The 23,077-nt window shown below is 46.8% G+C and overlaps 2 protein-coding genes across 2 annotated transcripts in view; both read left to right on the plus strand.

Annotated features, from left to right (window-relative positions):
• Positions 1 to 3,942: 3,942 nt before the first annotated feature.
• On the plus strand, positions 3,943 to 7,381 carry spn-B (spindle B). The gene has a single exon (XM_065451035.1). The coding sequence runs from the start codon at positions 4,010 to 4,012 to the stop codon at positions 4,880 to 4,882; it is 873 nt and encodes a 290-aa protein (XP_065307107.1). The 5' UTR covers positions 3,943 to 4,009; the 3' UTR covers positions 4,883 to 7,381.
• Positions 7,382 to 7,820: 439 nt separating this feature from the next.
• Past1 (putative achaete scute target 1) overlaps positions 7,821 to 23,077 on the plus strand; it is a 47,480-nt gene continuing 32,223 nt past the window's right edge. Inside the window, exon 1 of the mRNA XM_065451034.1 lies at positions 7,821 to 8,874. Coding sequence (XP_065307106.1) covers positions 7,960 to 8,874 — 915 coding nt within the window. The 5' untranslated portion in view covers positions 7,821 to 7,959. The remainder of the gene's footprint in view (positions 8,875 to 23,077) is intronic.

The raw sequence follows: 23,077 nt of genomic DNA on the forward strand, positions 1-23,077 counted from the left end.
TTGTCCCTTTGCATTTGCGGTGCATTGTTGCTGTGCTCAGTCATCTGCCTGATGGATTGTGTGTTGTCATAAAAATAAGGGGTGCGGGTTCTTCAAAAAAAAAGGTAGGGGTGTGTAAATATTATGCAGTTTCATATAACAAATCAAATATGGTTTCATTCAATTCGGTCCTCAAATCGAATATTCAGTATTGCCATGTCCATAACAGTTGGCTGTGTTGTAGGTTTGCTGCTTCTGCAGTATAACATATGACTATAACAGTATAACATATGACAGGATAACATATGACTAAGTTTTGTCGCAATATACTTTATACAGTGGTGACCCACGAGCATTCAAATGAGGGAAAAGGTGCATTTTTTCGCTATGGCACGCATTTGTAATTTGGTCGCAAAGGTGTGTACAGATATCGGTTGGCTAACAAAGCTGCCTTTAGAAACTTCATATAACAATGCATAACCGTGTACGCTCTGAAGAGCCCCGAGTTTGCGAACAAACTGCTTAGTTGTTCCTAATGCTCCCTTTGTTCTTTTAATAATTAAAAGCACTCTTTGTAATGTGCGGAGTAATGACAGAAAATTTGTAGCGTTGTGAATACTAGGATGTGGAAATTGTTATCGGCAAACTATTCGAAAAATATTCGGTATTGGATTATTTCTGACGACGTTCGGTTTGTACTTCATTTGGGCCCAAACGCTACTATATTTGTGCACCCCTAAATTCAGGCATGCAGAGTCTAAATCACCGTAAAGCTGCAATACTAGTTGCGCATACTGGTGAGCAGTACAATGTCTGAACTCCAGACTAAGTGTTGGAGCCCCTGAGCTTCACAGAGGCTCAACTTTGTACATCATGCAGCCCATGCACTTTTACTCAAGGGTAGAACTTAGTTGCACTGTTTTGACTTGCATTTCCTAGGCCTGCGACATTTTGCTAGATTTGAAGTGCGTGTTTGCACTTACATCAACTATTTCTGCAACCAGGAATTCCAATAATTTGTAAAGAATTATTTGGTGGTCTTGTTAAACGGTGTTGCCATTGTAGCGATTTTGTTGCTAGATTTAACAACTTGTCTGTTTAGCAACAAACTTTTCTGTTTAGTGACTTGTGACTTAACAAATCAACTGGTGACATTTTAGTGACCTTGAAGTTTGGAAAGTTGCTTATAAAAGGGCTTTCTGGGAGGCACCTTATTTGAAAACTACAAGTATACAACCCAAATTGTCAGTTGTGCATGTGAGCTTTGTGACCATGATGAAGCAACAGCCTCTTTCAGATCAGTGATTTTCACATCGTACTTGTGCTTCACAGCACGGTGGTCTTGACAGGCTTCACATTATGCTTACAAAATACATGCTTTTTAGATTTTTTTCATAACTGATTTGAATAGACCTTTGTGCTGCAGGTTCTGCAGTTTCACTAAATATGATGAATTAGTGTACATCTTGAACTGTAACCTTAAATTAATTTACAAAAATTAATTACAATAATATCTGTGGTGAGATAGCAAATGGAGCAAATGCATAATTAGACAGATGGACTGTAGAAAGGCGTACATATCGAAGCGACTGGACCTGTTCACGTGAATCTGAATGCATCGTCAGGTACTGCATGAAGCTCTCGTGTGGATAAAGAGGCGGAAGTGCCTTGATCACCTTGAACATGCAATAGCCATCGCCGCGTCAATGTGCGAACAGGCCCATGTCAAAGGATTTTGTTCTGCTTTCACAAGCGCTGACAAATAGAAGAATCTGCAGGGATAACATGGTCTCAGTGCCTAAATTTTCATGCTTAGCGAATTGTTCTGCCTGTGCTCTTTTAAACGACCTGGATTTGTAACCATACAGTCTGAAGATAAATGCAATATTTCAGCTTGCATCACTCGTTAAGTGGATATAGTAAATTAAAAGCCCTGTGCACCCTGCTGGTAAACTTTCTGTTTATACCTTACCTGCACGGACACTAGACAAACATGAAACACTTTGGTTGATGATTTTGCACCCCGTTAGTTTATGTTATAGTGCTCCAAGATGCCTACGTTATTTAAAGTTCACTCGACAGATTTAGTGACCTTGAAGCAAAATTTAGAAATTTAGTGACTTCTTTGTCACAGTTACAAATGTGTGCCAATGCAGGTCTTAAACATGAGAAAAGGTAGCTTTTGGTAGACCTAGACCAGCCCATTTAGTGTTGCTGAAATAAGTTTCTTAAAGTCCAAAGCTGATAGTGCCTCATGAAGAAGATGGATGTCCCTCAATTCATCAGTGTCTCGCATCTCGAGCTGAGCTTTCCTCACATTTCTGCATTCTTTTGAATGCACAAGGTATCTTTGACTGTGTAGCACGTGCATTTTTTTCTAATATCTGCCTTTAACTGTGCATGAGCCAAAAAGAACAAAGTTTATTGAGATGCCCTCGGTGTATGGCTAGTAAAGGGGCAAAGGACGATCATGGGGGCGGCAACGAGAAACTTTTGAAGCAATAGGTTTCTTTGGCTAGGTCGCCCACACTGGATGGTTGGTTGGCGATCTGACCCAGCACATTGGATCTGCTCTAAAAGACTGGAGAGGGTAATGAGCTATGAGAAGAAGCAGAGAGAGAGAAAGTGCTGTGTGGAGAAAGAAGAGAGTAAGGGGTGGGGGGAGGATGCACGCCAGCTCCAAGCACTTGATCTGCAACCAACATTGCTGCAGTCGAACACTGCTGCTTGACGGACAGCCATTGCAACAAAATAGCGCTACAGATACTGGGGGTTACTATGAATAGGGTGCTGCGACTACGTGAAGATATGCTGTGTCATGGTATCGTTAGGCATCGTGTATATGCTGACGGGTCCGCAAGGTTTCACAATTCATGGATGCCACGGGGAAATGATAATGCTATCCGCTGGCTCTGGCAGTCATGTTCCATAGTTTCTGCCGCAATGTCTGCAATGAGAGTGTCCTAGAACGAGCATGTGACCTGTAATGACGTATTGTCAACCAAATTGTATGGTGTCGACATTCGTATACCTTGGTGAAGACAGCGATATCATCCATGATTCTTTTAAACTGAAGTGCGATAAGGGATGCTTGCTTCAATGTTTTGTGATGTGCTGAGGACTGCATGGGAAGTAAAATTTTAGCTGCCGTATGCTACGTAATACGGAACTTGAACGCAGTTGGGGACCACAGCCAACTTTCTACATGTCTGGCAGTTGATCACGTGCTTCAGCCGACACTTGCAGCTAGAGAGGGCCAGAAATGTAGAAGCGGCAGATTAGTGTCCTTTTTTAACAGTGGACCGCACTGCACCCCCACGTATGACATTGCAGCGGAAATAGGGCTGAGTGCATATTGAAAGAAAAAAATAAAAAAGAAGCTTGCCTCTTTCGAATAAGTTTTCTGTAAGGATTCTTTTCGTCCGATTCTTTGTGCATTAATTCAGTTCAGCCGCTCAGCGGGATGGATGATTAGATTACCTCGTCTAATCTAATCATCTGTCCCGCTGAGCGGCTGAATTTAGCAATAGGGGAGCTTCGTGTGGGAGAATAAGGACGAAGCGAATGGAAAGAATCGCTACAAAACATAGCGCAAATCACCTTGATTTATCAATCTTCAATAACATGAGGTGTGTCGGCACAAGTGTGATCGGGCAGAACATTTTCCATGAATGTGCCCACACAATGCGAGAATTCTTTTTGCATGCATATCGACTGTAATTTCTCTTTCTGGATGTATAGACGTATTCCACGCTATGCATTAGACTCAAATTTCCCGCTTCTTTAATTTCAATCTAGACGTACAATTTTTATAGTTTAATCTAGACGTATTATAACTAGCTTAACGCACGAGAAAGTGGTTGCTGCTGCCATCTTGCAAATTTGCTGTTAAAAGCACACTGCTCAAATTGTAATAATAAAAGGTACAAAAACTTTTTTTTTACTTTAACACAAACTTAGTGCAGTTTTGAAGGTTTTTGTTTTGACAATTGTAAAATGCAAAGAGCACCGCCACACCGCGGCTCGCTCAATGGCTGCGTACGCGCGTACTCCGGTCAAGACGACTTCCAAGTCGGCCGATGCAATGGCGGGACCGCCCGAAGATGTCGACGCCGTCGACTTGAAGATGACATTGCTCGAGTTTCGCCTGAGCGCTGGTCTGTCGAAGGGCGAAGCGAGTCGGAAGCTGGCCAGCGCGTGCCGGCGAGCGGCAGCGATCGGACTTGCGGCAAACACGCTTTCGGAGCCGCCGCGCCTGAGTCTGGGCTGTCCCGTGTTGGACGAATACCTCGACGGCGGCCCAAGCACTCGCGGCCTGATCGAGCTGTGCGGCGAAAGTGGCAGCGGCAAGACGCAGCTGTGCCTCCAGGCGTCCCTCGCGGCCACCGCCGTCGGCGACGACGCGCACGTTCTCTACGTATGCACCGAGGAGCGCTTTCCCGAGAAGCGCCTGCGCCAGATGGACCCGAGCGCAGTACGCGGAGAGCGCGTGCTCGTTGCCCAGCTGGGGGAGTGGCCCATGCTTATTCAGTGCTTGGAAGGCTCGCTGCCGGGGTTACGTCGCACGAGGCGCGTCACGCTTCTGGTGATCGACTCGGTCGCCGCGCTCCTGCGCGCGGACCCGGAGCGCGCCCAGGGCCTGCGGCGTCTGGGCGCACTTCTGGACGGCCTCTGGCGATCGGGTGTCGCGGTCCTGTGCGTCAACCAGGTGACGGACGTGCCCGGAGGTCGCACGGCGCCCAGCCTGGGGCCCGGCTGGGCGAACCTGGTCACCACTCGCCTCGTGACCAGTCGGTCGCCGTCTGGAGTCCGAGCCCTGCGTGTCGCCTTCGCGCCTTCGATGTCGCCGCGAGAGCCGTGTCGATTTGCCATCACTGCGGATGGCGTGCGGGGAGTGCGGTAGAAGACGCGACGATTCGTTTGTACCGGTGTCGACCGCTCCCGTGAGGCCAGTTCGACGGCCCGTGAGATGGGAAAGTGCAGTGTGTGTGAGTGACCGCGCACGGTACGCCTAACCGTGTCTGATGTGGTGCGTGAAGTGGGGTCGAAACCATAAGCATAAAATCTAAGTGAAAAATATCGAATGGACTACTAGTACAGTGCGAAACTAACTGTGATAAAGCTGTGAAGTGTGGTTTCCACTCTGCTCTGCATCCTAATGTTTTTGTAGGTAAGCGCACCTCTGCATATCCTTCGTGAAGTAGTGTACAATGCAGTAATGGAGAGGCACGAGGATGATTGTCGTGCGACATTATTACACGGACACCACATCCTTGCGGAAGGTGGGAGCAATTCGTGCATGGCCAAAGTGCAGCGTATTGTCTCTGAGGGCACCATGAAGAAACAATACACAGTAGAGCTAAAAGTATTAAGGCGTCAATATTATTACCAATTTATTTACCAATATATTTTCTAAAATGTTTTAGTGAACGAAAAATTGAGGTAAATGCAGGACGCGATTTGCGACTCGCCAGGTACATTCGAGTACTAGCCCGATGACGAAGGCACGCCTCATTTTATTTCTGTCGCTATAGTACTCCAGTTCTCGTTATAAATAGTTAATTGCATTCCATTACTTCAGTTCTGTTCGATGTTTAGAAAAAAATAATCCATTGTCGTTACCCTTGACAACGACGCGGGCAGTCGAAAGGTTTCGTTTTCGCTCGACTCTGCATCGCCCGCGCCTTCGCGTTTCAGTAGTTTCGTTATCGCTAAGTGTTGCGCTGGTTTTGCTGGCTCGCGAAACTCCTACAGAGTGCAAGTAGCAGAGATTTCTACGTCTGTTTGATGTCGTGGGATGCCCGAACGGTCCACGCCACTTGAGCAAAAGCAGCCGAGTTTCTTCGTGGCCGTACGTTTGCGTTTTAATACAGCAACGCCATAGAAAAAAGAAAAAAGAAAGAAACCGCAGCGCCGTCTGTCGGTCGCCATTCTACTCGCCACAGTCCCGCTCGGGGGCGGGCGATTTGAAATGCCCGCCCCCCCCTCAGGGTATGCGCACTCCTCAGACGCAATTTTCTCTTTTCTTGGCTCGGAACAATCGCTGCGTGGTTTTTGGAATGGTATTTTAACAGTCCACGTAAACACTAATGATTGCTTTTCAAGGGATACTTATTCCTTGCAAAAGATTAAAGCAGCTGATCTTGACAGAATTGCCATAGATCAGCTTATCTTGCATTTAATATCCTGAGTGGCAGTGGAAAGCGCTGTGGAAGTCGAGTTTTAGATGGCTGGCCTGCTGAAACTACCCATGTTTAAAATAAGCAAGTCAGGATTGATTAAAATACACCACTTTTGCTTGCAAATGTGTGAGATGTGTGCACCTAGGTAAACATATCTCAAGTATTCAATGCTCTACATTCAGCTATTTGTGCTTTCTACATGTATTGAAGTAGTTTAGATGGCTCTAAATGGAAAAGTAATTGCATAAGTGTGCGACCAAATTAGCTGAATCCAAACAGCAATTCACAGGAAAATTGAAACTCGGACTCATGAACAGCGGTCAAACAAAATATGTCTCCAAAGCCAACATTTTCGAGGTTACTTGTCTTATTCAGGGTCACAACAAGCAGATTGTTGCCCTCGTCGAAACGTTGACTCTAGGGACATCTGTCATATGACCACTGCAGATTGAATCAACTAGATGTTTTGCACGAACAAGATGGCCTTGGTTATAAAACAGTTGCTGTGAAATAATGGAAATGTTTAACCAAGTTATGTAAATATTAGCAACTAGACGTAGCCTATGAATTAAGTTATTAAGAACTTGCACATTTAGCAGCAGTAAAGAAGTAGGCTATCATGCTGTACACGACATGTCTTGTAGTTTTCTTCTTGCATTGTTAGGGGCATCCTCCTTCCTTGTACATTAGTAAGACACTTCAGTGCACACAACTAAGCATAAGGTCAACAGCCGAATGTCTACGTTGCCTAATAAGTACACAGACGGGTTCAGCATACGCTGTTCGCTCACGCATTTAAGAATGCAGTGCTTAGGCCATAGAATGCACGCATAATACTGCCAACCTAAAGCACGCGGTCAGCATCTTTCAGTGAAGCGTTTGCTTTGTAGTCACGAGCCGAGCGTAAATATCTCGGAGAACTTACAGTTGACACTTGAGAATGAGCGCGGAAACTAATGTATGCTGTCGCGTTCGCTGGCAACACGCGCAACGGTAGGCGGAAAACCCCATCGCTCCCAGCAATGCATGACGCGCGACAAGCGAGCGACGTAGCCTAGGACAAAGGTAGCTGAACTCGGTCATTGTAGCCGAGAGTGGCCAGATTTGAGACACGCATATATCGAGCTCGTTGAACAAACGATGCCTCTTTTAACGGACCCGCGCACGTACTACAATCGGACATTGTCGACCGAAAAAAAATGCGCGTGTCGCCCTGAAACGAGTAATGGAGATAGTGGGGAAGGCAGGGAGGGAAACGTCCATCGGCTGACGTCATTCGTGGCCTGACCACGAGTGACCGCTCTCGTTTCTCCGCCGGGCCGTGCGTGAACGGGACGGCCACAGGTGCGAAGCCAGTCGTTGTCATAGCAGCCGATCGGTGAAACGCAAGCCTAGTAGCGTGTAAACTCTGCCCTGTGCCGTCGTGTTTTGGTCGACCCGTGGAGGTTCACATTTTCTTGTTTTTTGGTTTGCCGTCTGCTACATCTGGCGAACGTCAACCACCACGTCGACGGCGTCAACCAGCGCGCGTGACGTCAGCGGCCAAAGGCACGCGAAGGGTGGGGCAACTGGTGGAAGAGGAGGAGAGAGCGTACGCGCCGCGCGTTCAAAGCAGCAGCGGCGGCGGCAGCAGCCACTATCATCATCATCGTCGTCGTCGCGGCGGAGATGCTCGGCGGGGGGAAGTGACGTGTGACGCACGCTTCGAAGGGGCGGCAGCGGAGCCACAGGCAGCAAGCAGCAGCGGCAGCAGCAGCCTGGGGCGGCACAGCAGCTGCAACGGCGGTGGCTGGGCAAGATGTTCAGCTGGCTGAACAACGATGACGGCCGAAAGCGGCACCCCGAACTCTACAACACGGTCGTCGAGGGCCTCAAGAAGATCTACAAGGCCAAGATACTGCCGCTCGAGGAGCACTACCTGTTCCACGACTTCCACTCGCCACCTCTCGACGACCCGGACTTCGAGTCGAAGCCCATGATCCTGCTCGTCGGCCAGTACTCGACGGGAAAGACCACCTTCATCCGGTACCTGCTCGAGCGCGACTTCCCGGGCATCCGGATCGGGCCCGAGCCGACGACGGACCGGTTCATCGCCGTCATGTACGGCGACCAGGAGGGCGTCATCCCCGGCAACGCGCTCGTCGTCGACCCCAAGAAGCAGTTCCGTCCGCTCGCCAAGTTCGGCAACGCGTTCCTCAACCGCTTCCAGTGCTCCCAGCTATCGTCGCCCGTGCTGCAGAGCATGACCATCATCGACACGCCGGGCATCCTCAGCGGCGAGAAGCAGCGCGTCGACCGGGGCTACGACTTCACCGGCGTGCTCGAGTGGTTCGCCGAGCGCGTCGACCGCATCATCCTGCTGTTCGACGCGCACAAGCTGGACATTTCGGACGAGTTCCGGCGCAGCATCGAGGCGCTGCGCGGCCACGACGACAAGATCCGCATCGTGCTCAACAAGGCCGACATGGTCGACCACCAGCAGCTGATGCGGGTCTACGGCGCGCTCATGTGGTCCCTGGGCAAGGTGCTCAACACGCCCGAGGTGGCGCGCGTGTACATCGGCTCCTTCTGGGACCAGCCGCTGCGCTACGACACCAACCGCAAGCTGTTCGAGGCCGAGGAGCAGGACCTCTTCAACGACATCCAGGGGCTGCCGCGGAACGCGGCGCTCCGCAAGCTCAACGACCTCATCAAGCGTGCCAGGCTGGCCAAGGTACGTGTGGGCGCGCCCACGTCGTCTCTCATTTGCGTCGTCCTAACGAGCCCCCCTTCACGCGACGGGGGGTTCCGGCGTTCTCGTCTCGCTGTCTTTTTGGGCAAAAGTTCAAATTGGGGGCAACAGGTGCACCGCTCAGCCGTCACTCACTTGACGTAGTTCGAGACATAGTTCGATGATGTATGCGCTGTCATTCGTGTCACCCAAACGGCGAGACTCGACTGTTGGTCAAGGTCGTACCCTTCGCTGCACCAATCCACTGCAAGATTGAAAAGTTGAGCCACAGTACTTCCCCGTACATTCATTTAGATGTACACCGCGAACCGTGTCACTTTCTGTATTGCGCTAATTTGTGGAGGGTCTCGAAGAAGCGCTACTCGACTTTTGAATGAACATTTGGCCGTCTGTGACTCTGTGCTGCTGTTGCCTGTATGTTGCAAAAAGACGCAGGCAAAGATCCTATATGTGGTTCACACTTACGTGTGAATGAATTACTAACGTAGCTTTGTGTCGCAGTGCACATGTTTAGGCTATGTGTGCATAACACCGTGTTCTTTCGCCATTACTGCACGAAACTGCTGCAACAGGTGCTCATTGTAAATGGTTTTCGGTGAGCGGTAGTGGAGTCACGTCGCCATGTTGAGATTTAGCATTGCCGCTCTTGCGAGATTAAGCTTGCACTAGTATGCAGCAGCATGTGCTGAACTTTGCGCGACAAGTTTAACTTTCCAAGAGTTCAGCATTGGCCTGGTACCTCACGTACCTGTCTCCTAGTAGTGCTCATTGGAAAATCAGCTCTGAAGTAAGCTTACAGTGAAATGCGGATATGACAAGCAGCTTTGATTAATATTCAAATGAGGCTGTGCGTTTGTGGTTGTAAGTTGTCTTTTTGTATCCTGTAATAAGATTGCTTCAGCTGGGAAAGAAAAAGGTTTTCTTGAAAGCGTCATTGTGCTGATAAGACTTTTGGTTGCCTTTACATGACCAGTAAGACTTGTACGACGGAATTTAGATTTGCAACGCATATTTGAGGGTCGTGCATCAGGGGCAGCACCGTTAGTGTTATCGCCGTCAGCAGCATTACACAATGCCTCCTTACAGGCTGCTTCGGTTATAACTTTCTGTTTTGTGACTCTGTTCTCGAAGAGGCCATACTTTTAACCACAGCTAAATAATTTGATGCCATATTTGTCCTTATGCAATAGTTGTTGGAGGCTCACTCATCTGTTTGTGGCCGGAAATTGGGCACTTTATGTTAAGGAATGTTTAGGTGGGATGTCTCCATAGTGAACGAATATAACGCTTCCTCGTTGTTCAAGCTCCTACCATCGCATTTTACTTTACATTGTATAAGCAGCGCAGGTTGTGCACTTCAAGTTAACCTACTGTTTCAGCTTGGGTTGTATCAATGCAGGAATAATCTCACTGTAGCCCCGCAGAATGCAAGACCTTGAGGAACAAGCAAGAGTGGTTGGATATGTTTGAATGGGTAAAGGAGAGTGAGTGTTCATCACCGCTAATGGATTTCGTGGAGGAGAACCCCACAGCCAGGTTAGGAAATCATCTGCTGAACGAATGAATGGAATCTTTATTAGTTTTATATGGAACCACTAGGTTAAGAAGCATTAACTCCTTGACTCCGTTGGGGAACTTTCCAAGGCACTTCTTGGTGTAGCCCACCAGGCAGCGCTGACGTTGCTGGACCTGCTGAGTATTGACAGCTTGGGTTAAATTACAGGTGACGAGCAGTACCGCTCTGACCCTGATTTCTGCCATTTGGCTGTCAGAACCAGCTGTAGTTTAGAAATGTTTGTTACAAGAGAGAAATGCATCAGTCCTTCCCCAACATCTGCAGTGGTGTCATACTTTCTTTTATGGCATTCTAATATGGGACGTTAGGCTGTTAGACATAAGTTAGACAAATTGTTGTGAAAAGCTATGAGAGAAGTGAACCCACCACTTGACGACATAGTCAGGCCAAGAGCAAACTTCCAGTCATCTACCTTCCAACTTGTTTTACGAAAACGCCATATGCATGTTGTTCAACATTGCAGCACAGGTTCAATTGCAAAAATTTTAATTTGCATGAAACAAGTTCTAAATGTTGCTTTCCTACTGGCTAGCAATAGCTTGCCATGCACAACTTTGAACACAGTACCTGAAGGGGATGTCAGATAAATGAAGGCTCTATAGTGTACAAGGCCAACGACCATTCTTTGATCAGACTATAGTTATGTGAAATGGGGTACATGTAAGTGTTTGTTTTATTTCATAGGTTATGGTTACGGTGCGATTCTCACACTGTAAATCTGGGAATGTTTCCATATACACCGTTTCCACATATACAGGTCCCCCAAGGAAATTGCCCATATTCAAAGTGTAGCATATAGGAATTCTGCACTTTGTGCACTTTGTCATAGCTGATGCTTACCTGTAGTGCTTACTTCTGCTGAAATACTTGAAAAATCTGTTTCATGTGAACGCATGTTGACCTGTTGAACAGTACGGTGGTCGGAAGGCATATCTTTGGCGTGACCAATTGGCCTACTTCGAGGTCTGCATCCCTCTGCTTGTCTCACAGATATCCGTTCATTCAGAAATGCGAGATAAGGCCGCGGGATCTGGAAACAATGACTGTGCCGATAAGTTGGCCGCGAGGAGATATTCCACGCATGTGCTGTGCTTGAACCTTCCAGCAGAAAATGGTAAAAAAGGAAAAAAGAGAAAAAGAAATGCTTACAAAGCAGCATTTGTAATGGGGCTATATACGTCAAGCTTGTAACTTGAATACCCTACTTAAGTTACTGTAACTTAATTGATTTTGTGAGTTACTTAGTGACTTGCAGTTGCTTATTTGAGTCAGAAATTGGTACTGTAACTTTATTACTTTTTGGTGGTAACTTATACTTAAAGAGTTTGTTACTTGTCAGTTAGTTTTCTAGGTTAGCACCTACCTCTCTGCTGCATTTTTTCAGTAACAGCTTGTCCATGAAAAGCAAGACCAAGCTGTGCAATTTGAATGTCTGAGTGTTTCTGAGTGAATGAGTGTCCTCTGGAAATAGCTGACGAGTTCAACGAGTTGCTTTTCCCTACAATGAGTACTTAGGTACACTTTAACACTTTCTGAGCCAATGATTCTTGTAGGAATCATAATGTCTTCCAGAAAATATCCTTTGTCAAGAAAAACAAACAACAAAACTGTTCCCACAAATTCGACTGTCAGGACTTCAACATCATTTGTCGACCCTGTGCTGCATATAAATATGGCTCTCCCTGAAACTTCACAAATGTCTATGCTTCGCATCGTGCTGCGGTTAGGCCTTGGTATTGTATCTTTGGAACCTGATGCCTAATGCTTGTCACTCTCCTTGAGTAAACTGCGGCCGTACTTAGCACCACGATGATTGTGAACTGAAAATTCTGAAAATACATGCTGCTCACAACACCTTGAGTTGTTGGATGTTCCTGAGAAAAGCCTTCAATTCATTGCCAAAAATGCCAGTGGAAATATTTTTCTCTGTACTTTGCATTTCCAGATGCATGTAATATAAAATTTCCACTTTGTCCAGCAATGGTTAAATGCAGCAATTAATACTCTGCTCAGTTATTTTTCAGCTTTATACTTTGTAAATAATTTAATTGCTTTCTCTGAGTAAGTTGTACTTGTCTAATTAATGTTGCAGGTTTATTGAGTGTGAGATGCAGCCACACTGAGCCATATTTTATTTTAACGAAGGTCAGTCACTCATCTGCACTTTTCAAACTGGAGCTGTAACTGCATTTGGGAGTTACGTTCGCTTGCCAGGAATTGTCGTGATCAGCCCACTTTGCCCGCACTGCAGGATAAAGACCTCTCGCAGCTGCCTCCGATCACCCTGTCTTGCGTCGGCCGACTCCAATTCCTATAGGCCTCCAAATTTTGTGATCTCATCGCACCGCCTGGTTCTTTGCCGTGGATGACTTCGTTTTTCTTCCCTTGATACCACATTCTGTTAGCACACTACCTGGTTATTATCCTTTCGCATTACATGTCCTGCTCTCATTCATTGCCTCCTTTTAATCTAAGCCAGAATATCTGCTACGCCTGCTTGCCTTCTAATCCACATAGCCCTCTTCTTGTCTTGTTAACGTTAAACCTATCACTTTCTGTTCCGTCGCTCGTGGCATGGTCCTTTGTTTTTTTTTTTTTTCTGTTATTTCTTTGTTGACCTCCAAGTTTCGACCCCAGGGGCAGCAATGTTGGAAGGAACTGATTGTGTAAGTTTTCTCTCCCGGGATAATAGTTAGCTGCTGTTTGTGATTTGCTGTTTGGGAAAAAGGCAGGTTATTTGACCTTTTGAGACTATGCTACTCATGCTAGCAGACAAACCTCTTCAGTTTTCATGAAAGAACCTTTCTCTCCCTAACCTTCAGAGACTTGGCATGTGATAATCTCCTCAAATCTATTGCACTGATAAATGTGCTTGCTTTAACTGTGTGTCCTTTAATATCACTGCAAGCAGAAGGGCTGAACATGATTATATCTATGCTTTGCTAAGGAACCAAGGTAGATTGAAGTATAAGGTCAACTGCAGGCTTATGGAAAACTAGACATTCATAAAATGTGTGAACACCAATGATACCGATGTGCTGAGCTGTTGCAAGAAACCTACCCATTAGTTGCATTCGACTTGCTGCGAGTAACTTCAGAACTGGAAATAAATTAGTTTCAATATATGGAATAATCTTAAGAGGCCAAGTGCGCACCTTAATTTAGCTGTTAAGCAAGCTGTGCGGCTCTCTTTCTTGTTGGCTTTTGGTGCACGTGTCTTCTTCACGATGTGAGGATTTCGTAGAAAGAAAACCTATTGGTGAATTGGGCAGCTATAAATCCATCGGTGTTACAGAACACGCAGGAAAATGCCGGCAGCTTACCTCATTTATGCATGACGTATTCAGCGAGGAGACGTACCAGCTGTTCCAGCTAAATGATGACAAGAATGAATATATGGAGAGCTCTCTGCATATAAAACCAACTGTTTTATGCTACCCATTGTCTGCCTTATCCTTCAATACTTTGTTGTGCTAAAGCAGTTGTCTTATAATGGGGGACTAACCTACATTTTAATTGTTACTGAGGTATCATTGACATCCTCTTTTATTTTTGATGCAACAAAGTAAACTGGATTTTGTGTATGAAACATTCCTAGGTGGCATTCTTCATTATTATGATGTATTTCTTTTATACTGTTGTTATTACTTTCTGCATTTCAAGGCTTTGTGTTTGAGGCCTATGTGTCTGAGCAAGATAGCTTGCGAGAAGTTCTCGACACCTCACTCATGAAGTCACTGACCGAAAAGTTTAGTTTTTGAGAAAGGACAAGGCAAAATGAAACTGGTACAGATGTTTGGTGGCAGCACATCATTCTTAGAGAGCCCCTTAATTATTTCTATAACTTCTTCGTAACTTGCGATGTCTTGGTGGACAGCTGATCGTTTTCAAGCTTTATGGAATTTTTAAAAATTGCCTGTTGCAGGTAACATAATTCTAGCCCTTGAATTGGATTATTCAGGGAGGCAGACACTACCTGCGCAAGAAATCAAAACACATATTCGACTAATTAAGAATATTCACAAATTAACTTCATTAATCACTTTATGGTGAATATTGCAATTTATGAATTGTAGCCATTGCATTTGCAGGGCGTCTCTACTTGGAATGCACTTCCAGAATGACACCAACTTGAAGCTATGTGCCATCAAACTTGCTGTAAAAATGCACTGTTGTTCCACTTACTTCTTTCACAAAATGCTCTTTTAGCATTGTATCACTAAAGTAACAGGAATGTCCATGTATGTCATCCCACACTTTGGGAAATTCTATATCGAAGCTGTTGTCATCCTGGAGATTCATTTCAAGTGCATATGTCTTCCAAACTCAGTGGCTTCAATTCGTAAATTGCAGTATGTGCCCTACAGTAATTAAGAATTTAATTACTGAGGTTTTGTTAATTAGATGAACATGTGTTTTGATTTCTTGTGCTAGTAATGTTCACATTTTTGAATAATTCATCTGAAGGACAAGAGTTAGCTGAAGGACAATCTGCCACTGGTGATTTCTTCAAAATTCTGAAAAACTTCAAGAAATATATATCACCCTGTACAACTCTAGGGGAGATGCAGGGTAACCTTGAAGTCAAGTGCGAGAAGGGCGGAGGGGGGGGGGTGGGGTGCTGCCCTCATTAAACTAGTGAACGTAGAAGGGGTGAAGGGCTGACCCGGACTCTCGATTTTGTTTGCGCAGAAGTTCCGACGTTCATTCTGGAAACATTCCAAGCTTAGTGTCTGGCTCCTTTGGGGCAGTCAGCCAAGTCCGAGCGAACGGCGTCAAAACCCGCGACGTCACGACATGCCTCAGAGAACGGGAGACAGCATATGCCGCCCCGATCTCTGAGGCCGTGGTCACGACTAGCTGGAGTCAGAACACGTGTCGTGTCTTTCGTCGTGTCACTTCCCTTCACTGTAAATGGGGCTATTTCTCCATTGCAGAAGCTGCACTTGCACACAACTTCACTTGATTCCTCTCCCGTGTACTATTGACGGACTCGCGCATATATTCACACTTGCGAATCTGTAAGACGTTGGAGCTTTTACGCAGGTGCTATACAGCTCACCGAGCTGCATCGACGTCGAAATTATATTGACCTTGGGAAGGGAGCGATCGCATCTTGTATGGCCGTCCCGCTTTTTTTTTTTTTTCGTGGTGGTTGGGTTGGGGGGGGGGGGTGCTGTCACCTCGATTAGTATGCGCAAGCGTGAGTGCAAACGCAAAGGCCATTACCACGCGGTTGCCCCAATATCTGTGTGAACGGCCTTGCGAGTAACTCGGAACGTCGAAAGCTTGTTCCGTGAGCGTTCCATTCTCACCATTTATAGTGCGTTCAGTATTTCCCTCGGGCGCCTGTTCAGACGGTGGGTTCGTGTTTTCCCTCGCATTCTGCAACTTCATTCAAAGGAAAAAGAAAGTAATGGAAGGGAGGGGTAGGGGCTGGCGAATATTGGAAATTTCGAACACAAATGGAATGCTGTTTCGAATCTTCGACATTCGATTTCGTTTGACATTCGATATATATTATAGCCGCCATAAAGCGTATTGGCTAAATTAGAGCCTGCCTGTCATGCGAGACGGCTGGCTAAATCGGCGAGTTTTCTCGCCTCATTGACAAACTTCCAAGCGAAAAGACCCTACAAATGTCATTACGTGACCTTTTGTCAAAAAGTGAGCCTTTTGTCATTTATTTGTTTATTTGCTCGAATTCGAAAACTTCGCTACTCAAACACACGTAAGAAACAGTTTAAAAATTGAAAATAAACATGTAGGGCCGACTAGTAATACTTGTTGGCGGGCTAGTTGGCGCATGTTTCCAGAAGAGGGTTATAGCGCCGAAAAAAACACAACACACAGCAAGCGAGACGGGACAGGCGCAACTTCCAACTGTTTATTCACCGCGTATGCGAATGAATATAAGGACAAACAAAGATGGGTAGCAAGAACCACACATGCGCACGAGGTTTTTTTACAAGAAAGCGGATAAAGATAGGCGCATGACATGACGACTAGCGCATGACAGTCGTCGCATTTATATATTTAAAAAAAAAAGACAAGAATTAGAAGAACCGCTCAAGTTTTGTCAGGTTTTCTTCTCCAACTCGCGAGACGTCGAAAGTGCGCGGCTGCTGCGACAGTCGCGGAAGAGACTGTCACGGCTACAACCCGTCGCGTTGCGTCATCCTCTCCCACTTGTGGACTTGACGTCTCGTGTTTTTTTTTTTTTTTAAGTGTCCGTCGCGAATTCGTTTAGCGCCGCCGGCTGTTTTTGTTATTTGCTTGTTTGTTTGTTTGTTTTTTCGTCTCCGCGCGCCGCCCGATACGCAGTTAATTTTCGTTGGCGCATTACAAAAAAAAAAAAAAAACGCACGCCGCGCCACTTAAATGCATCCGACGCGCCGTCACGTTATTCGTGACGTTGAAGTCGACGCATTGCCGTCCCTTGCCTACGTAGATGTGTGGTATACTAGATAGATGATGCCTGGGAGAGGCGCCGGCGAAAGTCCCCCGTAGCAACACACCGTGGTTTGTCACGTAACGGCTGCAGTATACTGAAAGTATAGAGCAACAAAACAAGGACACAAGAAGAAACGAAGACAAGCGCTTGTCTTCGTCTGTTTACTGTGTTTAGTACAAGCCAGTTTAACATATTTTGCCACTCCAAACTGATTGTGAGTAAAGAAATAATGCTTCTTTTCTTGCCACTGAGTTCTTTTTTTTTGTGTGTGTTCTAGGACGTTCAATTGTCGCGTACGTAACACCATGCACGTGTGTCTCACCCGTCCACTTTGAGAGAGAGAAAGTCAGAGGAACGGGGAAAGGCAGGGAGATTAACCAGATGGGTAGATCCGGTTTGCTACCCTACACTGGGGAGAGAGGGGAGGGGGAGGTAAAGTGATAGCAAAGTAGAGACAAAGAAAGAAAGCAGCATAGACATTCAATCACAGTCAAATACTGTCACCGTATTCTGTCACAACACAGCACAGTAGCACTTGAAGCACTATAAACTGAATTAAGACGGCAAGCTGGGCGAGTTGGTGATTGAACATGTTCCTATGGGTGGGCAGCGTGTTGTGTACGTACTTCCTCTCGTCCTTCGTCCGGGTTGCGCTGCCCACCCATAGGAACATGCACTATGAACATATGGTCAGGCTACAGCCGCTTGTCCAATTCTGTTGCCCTTAAAGAAGTCCAACAGTGTCCTCGTCGCCCTCCGCCGCGATGGTTTGCGATTTCGGCACTCTGAAATAAGTTCCTCTGTTAGGTCTTTGGTCGCATTGCGCTATGGCGATTTCGAGCCATCGTCTATGTAAATTGTAGCGAGGGCACTACCCTCGCTACACACTTTGAACTTTTTATGTATTTAGTGACCTGAGGACTACGAGCATCGTGTTTACCGCTGAATGAAAGGACCGAACAGCCGGCAGGTTGTATACTGATTACGCAATGGCGCGCGCTATCGTTTACACTACGCGCAAACAGACAATGGTTCGATTCTATTGTCAGCTGAATTTTTATTGCGCATAAAATGCGAGCCTAGTAGTACACGGTGAGTGAACGGCGCAGGCACTGTTGAAAGATTCCAGGCAAATGCCTATTGTGCTTGCCAACTTCCAAATACGTTGTTGTTCAAGCCTTTCGAAATAATTTTAACAAATTGCTCATTAAAGACAAAAAAAATATTAGGGGGTTTTATGTACCAAAACCACTTTCTGATTATGAGGCACGCCGTAGTGGAGGACTCCGGAAATTTCGACCACCTGGGGTTCTTTAACGTGCACCTAAATCTAAGTACGCGGGTGTTTTCACATTTCGCCCCCACGAAAATGTGGCCGTCATGGCCGGGATTCGATCCCGCGATCTCGTGCTCAGCAGCCCGACACCATAGTCACTGAGCAACCACGGCTGGTTAAAGACAAAAAACTTTAGCGAGGTTAGGTTACGTGATTTTCTTGTCTCGCGAATGGGCTTTATGTCGCTAGGTATAGGCGATTAGCTTGTGTACGATGAATTATAAGACAAAGAAAATTGAAAAAAAAAAAAACAACCTATTCTGTGGAAATGACTTTTTGGTTGGGAAATGAGGTGACATTTACTGACTTCCACACCGCGCACGAATCCCTTCCCTCGCCCCCGAAAAATTATGGCTTCGCCACTCGTTCCCCCATGCTGACAGAGCCGCCTTGCTTGCAGCTCACGTAGGCACAGGTGCCACTGTTTCATCTTGTACGTTTTTGTCGAAAACAACTCCAGATATGCCCTGTATTAATAATCTCGTATGATGGTGTGGGTTTAAAAACGGGAAATAAAATAGCAGTGTTTATAGAAGGTCTCATGTTATCCTCTACTACAAGTGTGTTACAACTGTATTTAAACGTATACTTCCCTGTTGTATAACGCACTATGTATACCCTGGTTTGAAACTGTTATCCTCGCATGTCTATGCAGCCCTCCACACCGCCTTCCTCATGTAGTGTCTCCTGGCCCTTGAGGAATTAATAAACTACGTGAAAGGTCAAACCAACCTGATTCTCGGGTACGGGGCATATATATATATGGAAGCCGATGGTTTCTTTTCTCTTTTCTGGCGGCTTGGCACGCGCGTGAACTTAACGATAAGAATCGCTGACGCGGAACGTGAATCACGGCACTTCCTAAACTGGGTTTCTCGCGACGCGAGCGTGTCCCCCCCTCCCTCTCTCCCCCTCCCCCCCTCTCTCTCTCCTGCCCACCCTGCGGCACCTTCGCTGCGTAGCTGAGCTAAAGCGTTGACTCGGCGCCTGTTTGGCATTGCAGTTTGAGCACTGGTTGATTGCAATGCACGGCGCAGCGCGAACTATCAACTCTTGTGTACGATTACGCCTGATGGGGCTCTCTGTATATAGTGCAATGGACGGTCGTTCGCTCCTCGAACAATCAACACGTGCACCGAATGAACTGCTGAACAAGACTTTGCAAAGTGGTGTTAACGCGGTTTACATCTTGGGTCGATGACTTACATTCACAGAGGTGCGACGTAACGCCGACGCATTTCTCTCGCATTTACTGCTAAATCGCCGAAGTCAGTCAATAAATAAATAAATAAATAAATAAATAAATAAATAAATAAATAAATAAATAAATCTTCTTTGTAGTGTGAAAGGGATATGTATTCAATAATTATCCTGCATACCTACGAGACGGAATGTCATTTGATGTTTACAACATACGTGTTCTCGGGTTCTCTCTCTCTTATCGCTGTAAGGATGAAGGACATTTAACGGTCTGGAAGGCAGACCAGGTGGTGGTTCCTTTCCATCTTGCTTCATCCATACAAGAGTCTCGCTAGACTTTGACGTTTGTTCGTTATATAATTACATCGTTCCCGCATTTTGTTCTTCAGCAGGTTCCCTTTCTGCGGGCGTTTGAAGAGTGGGACGAATGTGTCCGACATACAGGCGTTAAAAGCCAAATCGCCGTAAAGGCAGAGTTATGGGGGGAGTGGGGAGGAGGCGTTTCATCAAGCTGTACGCGGCTTTCTTCTTTCTGTAACGAAGGAAATTAGCATAACTGTTTTAGAAATGAGCTTCGGGGGGTCGTCCCACCCGTTTGGCGGCTGCGTCGTCCGTGTCCACGGCGACGTCTTCACCGCCTACGTAAATTTTTGACGTTGTCACAAGAGCAGGTCGCAAGGACCACGGTGAGGCACAGGTACAAAATGCGGGCCGTGGATTTCGCCGACTTCTTTCGACTATAGCAGTCGGGCTGCTCGGTAATACGCTCTACGACACTTCATACATGAGTGATGTTCGTCGTTTTCTCTCTTCCTGCGCTTCATCATTGTCATTATCTTCTCCTCCTGCTTACTTCTTCTTCTCATTCTTCTTCTTCTTCTTCTCATTCTTCTTCTTCTTCTCATTCTCATTCTTCTTCTCATTCTCATTCTTCTTCTCATTCTCATTCTTCTTCTCATTCTCCTTCTTCTTCTCATTCTTCTTCTTCTTATTCGTGTTCGATCTCTTCATCTTCGTAATCATCTTCGCCTTCGTCTTCCTATTCAGCCTTTTCCCTCTTCCTTTCCTCGACCAAGCTGTGCCGTTGGCCGTTCCCAGACGCTGCAGTGCAATTAGCATAAACGCGTGGCTTAACTTAGCGCTGACTCAGATTGACTGCTCGGGGGAGCGAGGCCCGACGCGAGCTCATGACCGTTCCTCCGATCGGCCGCGTTGTTCGATTTGCGTTCCGTCGGTGCAACGAACCTTTCTCGTGTGTTTGTTGTCCGTGCGTTCAAGCGGCGCTCGCGAAGACAAAAGGATTCCCTCGAATGTCGTTTCGGAGAGAGAGCGGCACGGTGGGTGAGGGGTGCTCTTTGCCGAAGACCAAACAATTCGTGCAGAGCTGTTCGGTGCCTACGCGCAGTTATTTGCCTGCTTCGAAACGTCACCTGCTAATGTGCGGGCGGTTTCGAGTTGACCTTCGCGTTGTTCTGTGAACCTTCTCGAAGTGTTTATTGGCATCGCATTTGCGAGCCACCACGGCTGAGCAAATGTTAATTCTGCGAATTTATACGCCTGTTGGACTTTCCCAGTGAGCAAGGCTGTTTGAAAGCGCCTCCCCCCCCTTTTTTTTTATCGGCCACCACAGTTACGTGGGAACCGGCTCAACTTAATGGACATAAATTGGAATGATATTTTTACGAGAAAAGGTGTATTTATACCTAACTACAAACGGAGATAACTCGGGCATTGCGGGAACCAAGATGGCGACCCCTTTTATACGTTTCATCCTCATCCGAGGAAGCCGCCGCCACGTCTCCAACCACGAGACGTTTAATATAGACATTTCATTTTGGTTCGTAATTTGATAAATACATTTGAGTGGTGGCGCGAGGCCAATTTAGGAAGTGGGTGAGGCAACGCGTGGCCCGTGTTGTCTTCTACGTGTCTTCCTTTTGTGTGTGTTTCACCTTGCGGCAAAAAAAAAAAACGTCTTTTAGCAAACACCAACTAGGCCAGCAGGCAGTTCTGTTGCTCACTATGAAGTTTCACATGCGGATCTGCGTAGCGTGCCAAGTTTCTAAACGTTAGCCCGTGGCCAGACCGAGTCGTCTTTAGAGAACTAAACGGGAGCGATAGAAGCGAATAGGAGCTTTTCATGACCTCCCACCAATTGCCCGTACTTGTCGTTGCTATAGTTTCCGTTTACGTCTTATAGTAAAATGCTGCGCGTTAGAAGTTTGTACGCGTCGATGTGAGACGTTGTCGGTCGCGCCGAGATAGCCAGCCGAACCAAGTGTTTCCGACCGTCTTAACTTTCGCGGTAGCCCTCTTACGCGAATTTACTAACGTATACGTTGGTTTCGACGCGCGGGAACTTCGCTCCCTGGCATTTGCCTCTGTCTGTCTGCTAACGCATTCACGCACGGGAGTTAACAGGAACGAGCCGTTTCCATTTAGCAACTCTAGTGCTCTGGGTTTGTCAGCACGTGTGACCATCCTGCTGGAATGGCTCGAACTTCCCATTAAAATAACACAACAAAATATTTTTTCGATATATATATATATGCTCTTCCTAAACTCTCCCATCCCCTACCATGTGACCGGGAGCTTCCCGCACTTCACATACAAGCTTCTGTTTTTTTTTTTTTTTTATGCGAAGCATACTAGCCGCACAACCACGCTCTTCCTTGCTGCGCCGCGCGCGGCCGCGTAGCTACCGTATGACGTCATAACAGCTGCAAAAGCGGAGGCTCGTGCGCTCGCTTGCGGCCGCGTAGCTACATAGCCGGGTCTCAGCTCGCGCGCTCGCCTGCATGGGTTGTTTCTTCGTCTAGCCGAACCAAATATAGGCAAGCAACAGCAGTTCACCAGGCTAAACAGTGGTTCAACAACTAAAATAAAGGCTAGTATGTTTCGCATCCTGGGCTTAACCTTAGCTAAGCCACAGTAGTTTTTTTTTTTTTTCCCCACTTCGACACTTCCCAACACTAACGGTTTGAAAGGAACGCGAATGTATGCGCAGATCGTTTTGCCGCCTTCAGACGCGACACGATCTGCGCGCACATTCGCGTTCCGTCCTATAACACGGCCTCCGGCGGTCTCGGTCGATCGGGTTCCTCCTCCCGAGGCGACATCCCGGGAAATCCGTTATCTCGGCAGAATTCGCTTGCGCGTCGCGTCGGTATCTCTCTTTCCTGCTGGGTGACGTACGACTCCGAGGAACGCGCCGGCGAAGAGCCGTACGTACATCGGAGAAGGCTAGGTAGCTGCGCTTACCCGCCGTGGTTGCTCAGTGGCTATGGTGTTGGGCTGCTGAGCACGAGGTCGCGGGATCGAATCCCGGCCACGGCGGCCGCATTTCGATGGGGGCGAAATGCGAAAACACCCGTGTGCTTAGATTTAGGTGCACGTTAAAGAACCCCAGGTGGTCAAAATTCCCGGAGTCCTCCACTACGGCGTGCCTCATAATCAGAAAGTGGTTTTGGCACGTAAAACCCAAAATATTATTATTAGGTAGCTGCGCTTATACACTTCGCGTTCCTCGGCACCGATAAAAACCAGGGGGCTGGCTATTGGGACACGTATGTGGCACGTGTGGACGACTCTGTGCTCGCCGTGCGTTTGGCGACGGTGC

The sequence above is a fragment of the Dermacentor albipictus genome, chromosome 7 (genome assembly GCF_038994185.2).
Source record: "Dermacentor albipictus isolate Rhodes 1998 colony chromosome 7, USDA_Dalb.pri_finalv2, whole genome shotgun sequence".
Taxonomy (NCBI): domain Eukaryota; kingdom Metazoa; phylum Arthropoda; class Arachnida; order Ixodida; family Ixodidae; genus Dermacentor; species Dermacentor albipictus.